This window comes from Gadus morhua, chromosome 12 (assembly GCF_902167405.1).
Source record: "Gadus morhua chromosome 12, gadMor3.0, whole genome shotgun sequence".
Classification (NCBI taxonomy): domain Eukaryota; kingdom Metazoa; phylum Chordata; class Actinopteri; order Gadiformes; family Gadidae; genus Gadus; species Gadus morhua.
The window spans coordinates 24,477,862-24,486,680 of record NC_044059.1 but is presented as its reverse complement, the minus strand read 5'-3'; the positions used below and the strand labels follow the sequence as shown (position 1 = coordinate 24,486,680).

The 8,819-nt window shown below is 49.0% G+C and overlaps 1 protein-coding gene across 1 annotated transcript; it reads left to right on the top strand.

Annotated features, from left to right (window-relative positions):
* Window positions 1-1,530: 1,530 nt before the first annotated feature.
* Window positions 1,531-6,946, top strand: LOC115556250 (C2 calcium-dependent domain-containing protein 4C). The gene is made up of 2 exons (XM_030373411.1): window positions 1,531-4,803; window positions 5,530-6,946. The coding sequence occupies exon 2, from the start codon at window positions 5,643-5,645 to the stop codon at window positions 6,933-6,935; it is 1,293 nt and encodes a 430-aa protein (XP_030229271.1). The 5' UTR covers window positions 1,531-4,803; window positions 5,530-5,642; the 3' UTR covers window positions 6,936-6,946.
* The last annotated feature ends 1,873 nt before the right edge of the window (window positions 6,947-8,819 follow it).

Genomic DNA, 8,819 nt, shown 5'->3' with positions numbered 1-8,819 from the left:
ATCATCCTCAGAGCCTTCATAATTATTTATGAAAAGTATCGATTTTCTTTTTATAATTTCGAATGTGTTTGTAAAATACACTTTCACCAACATAAAGTAAACCGCTGTTAAAATCAAAGTGTGCATATGTCTGCGTTTAACGGTTTCTTTCGACCTCTAGAGGGCAGCAACATCTTACTTCTTTTTATAGTATCTATTCTCAGTCATTAGTTGGAGACTCAAAATTAGATTCAATTGAACATCTGGATGGAATACTACAGCATGTGGCCAATTATATTTTCAATGCCAATGAGATCCAAATTGGAAGCATATCGAATGTGCTAATTTGGGTTGAACATTGTCAGTTAACTTCAATGCTGAACTGCATGTAAAACAATGTCAGGAAACCTCTTGTATTTGACAGCTAAATACTTTATTGGTGTCTTAAATTCTACCATGTTTTAAAAATGCAACTGCTTCTACAAATAATATTTCTATGGACCTTAGTTGTTCACCAATTCCATTTCATGGAGCTCGCACTGCAAATAAACACCATACATTATACTGTGAGTCCTCCCGAACGTTTAATATATACGGTTCATATTCCTCTTACACTTTCCTATTGGTTAAGACCAATATTATGAGTATGAATTGAGTTGATGAATTGGTCGCAAGTATTCTGAAATACAAAGCAGTACCTTCTGAAACGCTTTAAAATTCAATCATGTTGACGCAAAGGTGGAAGCCTATATATACTACACCAATCATGCAATGTTGTGTGTGTTTGTTTGTGTGTGTGTGTGTGTGTGTGGGGGGGGGGGGGGGGGGGGATGCTGCATACAGAGATTCTGTCAGTCATCATAATCACAGTAATTCACTGCATGCTCTCTGCTCCTCCCGCTCCAATCTCCTCTTCCCAGGCTGAACTGCCTCTGCTGTCCAATACGCTCCCCCCAGCGCTTCCGCCCTCCTACTGCCACTGCTTCTCTTCTCTCCCAAAGACAAACTGTGTTTTTCCCGTAGACTCCATTAACCCCTCCCCTCCCCACCCTTTTGACCTCCACGCTGCACAATACCGGTCAATCGAGGCAAGCGGCGGCGCACTCAAACGCCGCTGGCATTTGTCCAGCCGTGGTTCTAAGCCCCAGCGCGTTTCGTTTACTCACCGTCACTCGGGTCGCTGTTCGCTCCCGGTTCACCAGAAGGACGGCCGGCGAGTGACTTTGCTCTGTGCTCAAGCTGCGAGGTGTTCCTCAGTGGGCCCCTTGGTGGTGCCATCGAAGGGGCACCCTGGGGAGGGCTCCCACGACCCCATCCGACCCCAGTGGCGTGGTGCGGTCAGGGGGTTCCTCGCTGGGTGAGAGGGCCCCCCCCCCCCGTGGTGCTGCTGGTTGCACCACGGGGGAAGGAGGGACCGGAGTGAGTGTCGGTCTGTGAGTCGGCCGGTCTGTCGGCCTGTCCAGTCCTCCTCACACGAAAGCACAGATTGGAGACGGGAGCCGAGATGAGATGGATGAAGATGGGGGGGGGGGGGGGGGGGGGGGGGTCAGGTTGGGGGTTGGGTGGTGGTTTGGCAGAGGGGAGATCCGTATGTCAGAGTATGAGATGTCTCCATGGCAACGGAAGTTGTTGGGGAGGAGGGGAGAGTGAGCTGGCAGGAAAAAAAGATGGAAAGCAACAATAAGAGGACATTGGACAAATATGGACTACGTGATGCTCCTCTGATTATTATGGCACGGCTGCAACAATTGACCATCTACTCAATCTCCATTACTCACACACACAATAAATCACCATAACACCACACACACAGGTGTATACACACTACTAACAAAACGACTCCCAGGTCCACTGCAGAGATTTTGTCATGTCCCAGCTCCCTTCTCTTGGAAAGGCAGCAGGTAGTGGGACAGTACAGGGCTTGTACAATATAAAGGGCAAAGGAATGCTTTTTGTAGTAATGCTCCCCAGGTCATTATTTATTATTGAGAAGCGATACAAAGGTTTGATAAGCCTAGGTTACGGTATATCTCCAGTTATTTAAGGTTTAACAATACCATAGCCGTGATGTATTCTTAAGTGTACAAGCCCTATGTGCAGGAACACTATACCGTTGATGCATATCTAGCTAGCAGTATTTACTCTTAACCAACACTTAACACTTGAAACCTGTCCCTGTGCAACAGGATGGTATCCAAGGCGCTAGTAGCTATTAAACATACTTCTACTTGATTTATAGGTTGCATGATCCAAAGAGAGAGAGAGTGTGTGTGTGTGTGTGTGTGTGTGTGTGTGTGTGTGTGTGTGTGTGTGTGTGTGTGTGTGTGTGTGTGTGTGTGTGTGTGTGTGTGTGTGTGTGTGTGTGTGCGCGTGTGCGTGTGTGGCGTGTGCCTGCGCAGAAAGTCAGACGCTGAAGTATTTCCTCTTGACTGTTCTCTTCGATTTCTGGCTGTCTCAGATGTAAGATCCTTCAAACAAGCGCAGTACACACAAATATCAGGTCTTGTGAAAGAAGGTCGTGAAGAGGCTTGTGCACTCCTTTTCTAGAGCTCCCTTCAACTGGAGGGACTTGTCAGGGGGCCTCACTGCCTCGGAAGGGTCCAGAACAAGGAGCTTTCCTTTGTGTTCTTAGATGTCTTTCTTTGTGTATATTCACAACGTGTTCTACTGCAGAGTTGAGGAGTTGACGTCATGCTAGGTTCTGCCTGTTATGTTCGACACAATACTATTTGTTCTAGGTGCTTTATTGCTCCTTAATTATCATGGGACACAACATGATGTTGTACATGATATATATATATAATTTTATATCACACAACATGATGATACGACGATGATACATAAATATATATATATCATGTATAGATAATTTTTGACAAAACATGAGGATGTTACTTCATAAGTATATATATATATATATATATATATATATATATATATATCATGCATAATATATTTATGTATATCATGTTTAACATACTTATCCCATAGCTGACATGCATTCATGACATGTAGCATGTCACATAAGGTTCAACATGGCTTGCTGACAGATGAGGGGATCGGTTGGTTGCTGAAAGACAGCAGTAGGTAAAGGTTCAGACACTCAGACCACATCTGCAGCACACACAAGGGTTCTTTCCACAGCCCTTTCCATCAGAAGAGGGCCATTGGTGGGTTGGACCTCTAAAAGACCAGCGTTGAAATCGTATCCTTCACTGAACGGAGAAGTACGCAACAAAACATGACCCACACCACAATTTAGGCCCTCCTCCGGCTCATCCTCTACAGTCTACATGGTTCACGCCACGCTGAGAGAAACTGATATGTCCGGGTTAATATTTATCAAGAGTTTAAGAATGTCATGAGACAGGTTTATCCTCTCCTATGTGCGTGCGTGTGTATGTGTTGTGTGTGTGTGTGTGTGTTTATGGTGGTTGCGGCATTAAAGAGCAACAAGATATGTAAATGGCTGTGTATTTTGTGTGTGTGTGTCTGCATGATCATGAGCATGAGCAGGTGAACAGGATGTTTGTGCAGGATAGTCAGAGACACACTAAGAATTGTATTGTTTGGCAGAGACAAGGCACACAATTGTTGGTGTTGGTAGGTGCATCGAAGAATCTACAAAACAAATCCATTTTTCTTTTATTAAATAGTTATTCCCAATAAAGGCTGGAATTTGCCATTCTCTGAATAGCCTCATCTTCAAAGCACTCATTTCAATCACTTTACATTAATTATGAAAAAATAGGGCTACGCCTATGGAACAACTCTATTAAAGCAATAACACAACTATACACAAGCCAACTCTTTGGCATAATTTGCTCTTAAAATAAGCTGTTTGTGCATTGCTATTATTAGGCAACTTTGAGGAAACAACACGGTCTTTGTTGACGTCAGTCAGTATTGTCCTGTAATTGTGCCACAGAGTTTCAGCCATTAAGGTTAGCCTTGCACTCACTGCACTTTTCCCAGCGCTGCTCTTCCATGGAACCGAGATAGGCCAGCGTTCGACAGCTTCATCTCCTAATCAATGAAGTCGATGGGGACTTTCTCATTTTTAGACAGGCTAATCTAGTTGTTGCCACAGTTGTTCCCAAGGAAACGGTGACGCTTGGTTAAAATCGAAAGTTAGACAAAGGCTGCAGTAAATTTTATTAAGGTGCAAAGCCAGGTCGCTCGGTCCGCTAAGAGGGCTGCATTTCCTCTTCTTGGTCGAACACGCTTCTTTTTTTCTTTTGACGTCGAAAGGTTTTCTGAGCATCGCATTGATGTCGTTTATTCACAAGACATTTTTTTGTTTCTTCTGTTTTCCCTTGTTTCTGAAATATGTGAACGCTCTTATTTCTATACCCAGCCTGGTTGCATAAACGAGAAAAAACATATCGACACATAGGCCTACATGATATGCCTACAAAACACCCAAAAGCAAATAGTCATCCTGAATATTAATTATTGTTCTTTAAGTAATGAAGGCGTTGCCCTTTGGCATTCAGGGCAATATAGACTAAATTAACAAAATACCTCCCGCTCATAATTGAACATATTTTAAACCTAATGCTAGCATTGTCCACCCCTGAAATCCAACAATGCAGGTAGCCTACTTGAAGGAGACAATCTAATGAGGTCCATATGGTATTGGACTGGTCAGCTGCTTCCCGCTCCACGGGGAAAGTCTATAAAAACCATCGCTCGGCTCAGTCTCCTGCAGGAGGCTATCTGAGAGCGCGCCGACAGCACGCGCATTGGGTTATCGCAGGCGGAGGAGTGACACCTGTTACAGAGGGAGCCGGGAGAGCAGAAAGTCAGCCTTTATACGTCATCGTAAGTAACCCAAACCTGCACTAATGTTTTTGTCTTCTTCTGAAAGTTGTTGCAAGGTGGTTTCTTGTATATTTACAACCAAATGGATGTTATGACTTTACGCACGGCACACGGGTATTGGATCGTCGTGGCATCTGTCGCGCTTTTGATAATTAACTCGTTTTTCAAACAAATGTATTTTATCATTTGCTTTTTTCTTGAAGCGATTTTGATTTTATAATGTTTGTTAAAATAAAAAGTTTGACGCAAAAGCAAAGGTTTAAGGATAAAAACGAAAATCAGTTTCATAATAATGATTGGTCGCTAAAATAAGACACTATCTTTTATTTTAGGAAATTAATGTCTAATAATGTCTCTTGAACATTATTCTCCTCATTGTCCGAAAAAAAGCCCAAAAAAAAATATTTTACGTTTTGGTTAATGAACCAATCCATTTGATCAGAGAAACAACGTAGGGATCCGTTCGCCATTACCTTCATTTCTGTAGTTCGATCGTTTGAATCCACAGGTTTTTTTTTTCAACGCATTTCTTCAAGGAGATTTGACTTATTATCTAAATGAGAAAATGGCAATCTCTTAACTTAAAAAAAATACAAAACATCACCACTGCCCTCATTTCTGTAATAAGCTGTTGATATTAGTGAGAACTAATTGTTAACAAAGTGCTCATCAGCAACGCCAACTCACTGCAGTGACTCAAATCTCATTGTTTGTTATCTCTTGCAGACAGACGCCACCTCCTCCTCCGTCCCTCCTCCCCCTTGCCCAGCCTCCCTCCCCCCACCCACGCCTCCCTCTTCACCTCCGCCAGGTGGGACCAGGCGGGACCAGGCTGGACCATGTGGATGCTGGACAAGATCCGCGGCTCGGTGGAGACGGGCGTGCTGCGGCAGGGCGAGAACGGGGACAAGAAGGGCGCCGCCCTGGGCTACAGCAACGTCCTCACCCCCGACAAGATCCCCGACTTCTTCATCCCCCCCAAGCTGGTCAACAACCCCCCCGAGCCCGAGGTCCCAGAGCCCAAGCCCAAGGAGAGCCTGCGGCCGTCGGCGTCGGAGAACGCCATCGGGGGCGGGGGCGGCGGCGGCGGCGGCGGCGGTAAGAAGATCAGCAGCCCCCGCAGCCCCCGGCTGGTGGCCCGGCTGGCGGGGGACACCAAGAACCTCCTGCGCCACGCCGCCAACCGCCACATCATCCAGATCGAGAGCGCCGACGACGTGGTGGCCGGCGACACCAACGCCGACCCCCAGTCGCAGACCGCCATGTCCCTGCCGTACGTGCCCAAGACGCAGACCTCCTACGGCTTCGCCACGCTCAAGGAGAGCCCGCACACCCGCCGCAAGGAGTCGCTGTTCCACTGCGACCCGCCCAGCCCCGCCACCTCCCCCGGCGCCCAGAGGAAGGGCGGGGGGAGGGGCGGCGAGGCGGGGGCCACCTCCTCGTCCTCCACCGCCGCCACCGCCAACCACCTGAACCCGGCCGACTTCAACTCCTCCCACATGAACCCCTACCGCTACTTCAGCGGCGGCGAGAGCGACACCTGCTCCTCGGCCGAGTCCTCGCCCTTCAACTCCCCGCTGCTGTCGCGCTCGGCCTCGCTGCTCAAGATCTTCACCCACGAGACGCAGGCCAAGGTGGTGAAGGCCAAGCGCACCTTCGCCCGCCACAGCTCCCTCTCCACCGACGAGGGCAGCTCGGCCGAGCCCAGCCCCAACGCCCAGCGCCGGCTCCACGGCGCCGACCCGGGGGGCCCGCGCGAGCACACGGTCAACCTGCACAAGGGCGGCGCGGTGCGCGTCAGCGCCAACTACGACGCCGGCACATCGCGGCTGCGCGTGCGCGTGCTGGCGGCGGAGAGCCTGTACGACAAGGCGGTGGACATCAAGAGCATCCACTGCTGCGTGTCCGTGTACCTGAACCCGGGCAAGCAGCAGAAGCAGCGCAGCAACATCATCAAGAACAGCCGCAACCCCGCCTTCAACGAGGACTTCTTCTTCGACGCCGTCACGCCCGCGCAGGTGAAGAGCCTGGCGCTGAAGATCAAGGTGGTGAACAAGGGCACCAGCCTGAAGAGAGACACCCTGCTGGGGGAGAGGGAGGTGGCCCTCAGCAAGCTGGTCTCTGGGACCTAGGTGTGGAGGAAGAGGAGGATGAGGAGGAGGAGGAGGAGGAGGAGGAGGAGGAGGAGGAGGATAAAAGTTTTTTGTTGCAAAGAAAAATGCCCCCCCCCCCCCCCCCCCCCCCCCAAGACGAAAACCCAAGAGAAACACAACAGATGGCGGTTTTCACCGTCACCCCCCCCCCCCAGCACTCCCCCCCCCCCCTCCCTTCCTTTTTGCCCCGCCACACTCGAGAGTAACCGCCAAGTGACCGCTTTGTTAACGCTAATAAAGAGTGGGATGGGAGCCGTGTCCGGACCATTGAGAGATGAAAGTAGAAGCCCCCGTCTCCCTGGACAGGATTAACCCCCCCTGGTGGCCTGTGCACTCTCAATAAACCGTCTGAACGTTTCCCCACACAACGCACTCCGTGTGGGCGCGCGGCGGGGGGGGGGGGGGGGGGGGCGCTCAAACAGGCATTCAGGGAGAGAAATATCACAGGGGAAAGGTCATCTCTGTGGAGGAAGCCCCCAGCGAACGGCCCAACACCGCGTTACTACGGCGATGGTGGCGGCGTCGCTGCCGACGGATCAACTCAGCCCGAGAGCAACTCAGGCTGCTGCCTGTCTCCGCCTGCGCTGTGCACGTGTGTTTCTCATGTGGCATGGTTGTGTGTGTGTGTGTGTGTGTGTGTGTGTGTGTGTGTGTGTGTGTGTGTGTGTGTGTGTGTAAACATATATATATATTTTTATATATATATATATATATATATATATATATATATATATATATATATCCACAATAGCACAAGGTGTGACAGTGCAAAGTGTACAGTGCTACAGTGCACTGTGTATCTCGCCGGCACAAAATCTGCTTTTTTGTGTGTGGGGATCGTGCCGTCTTTGAAGTGGCACTACATCGTGATGTGCAAATGATCCTTTGATCCCAGCTGTTGGGGCCGCCGCAGAGGAGAGGGGGAAAACCAAGCAATCGCGGGGCCGCATGGCGACTGCCTGCGTGAAGAATAGACCCCCGGCGCCTTCATTTGCATGACATGAATATGTTAGCTGTGGATTTTTGTGCGCTTGTCTTTCGCAAAAGTATCATGAAGCCCAAAAGCCTTAGTTTGTGTGTGTGTGTGTGTGTGTGTGTGTGTGTGGTGTGTGTGTGTGTGTGTGTGTGTGTGTGTGTGTGTGTGTGTGTGTGTGTGTGTGTGTGTGTGTGTGTGTGTGTGTGTGTGTGTGTGTGTGTGTGTGTGTGTGTGTGTGTGATTGAGGGAGAGAGGTTAAGACAGAGAGTACTGCGAGTGTGTCAGTCTCCCAAGTTGCGGGGCATGATTTTATATGTGTATCCTGTGACATTTGTACTCTCTTTTTGTATGTTTTCAATTGAATCCAACTGTTGTGTACGATACGCATCAAGCGGCGGGATGTACGATGGATTCAATCAACCATGAGTCAGGCTCCATTCAGCCGGCCCTGAGCGAGAGCAGTCCTCCAGATCACTGCGTTTATTTCAGCCCCCCTCTTGTCCTCACCAACAGCCCAGCAGACCGCGACGACGAGGGGCGAAACACAGAAGAACTGTGTGTGGACGTGAACAAGTGTGTGGACGTGAACAATGGTACTCTCCACTCCCGGCGGGCTCCGCCGTCCCTCTTAAGAAACAAGAGCAAATTGGGTGTGATTGCGGACTCGAGTGTCGAGGCAGGGAAGCAAGGAAAAAAAAAAAGAAAGGAAAAAAGAAAATAACAACCGGACCTTCTCTTTAGTTGTGCCATCCAGAGGAATATATCAAAGTGAGCCTCATTCTAGATTATTTTTTGTTTGGTTGTTTATGGAGAAGAGAAGCAGAGCTCATTACAGAAGGACAATGCCACTCGTGCTTAATCTGAGTTCCTGGCCCGTGCCTCCATGC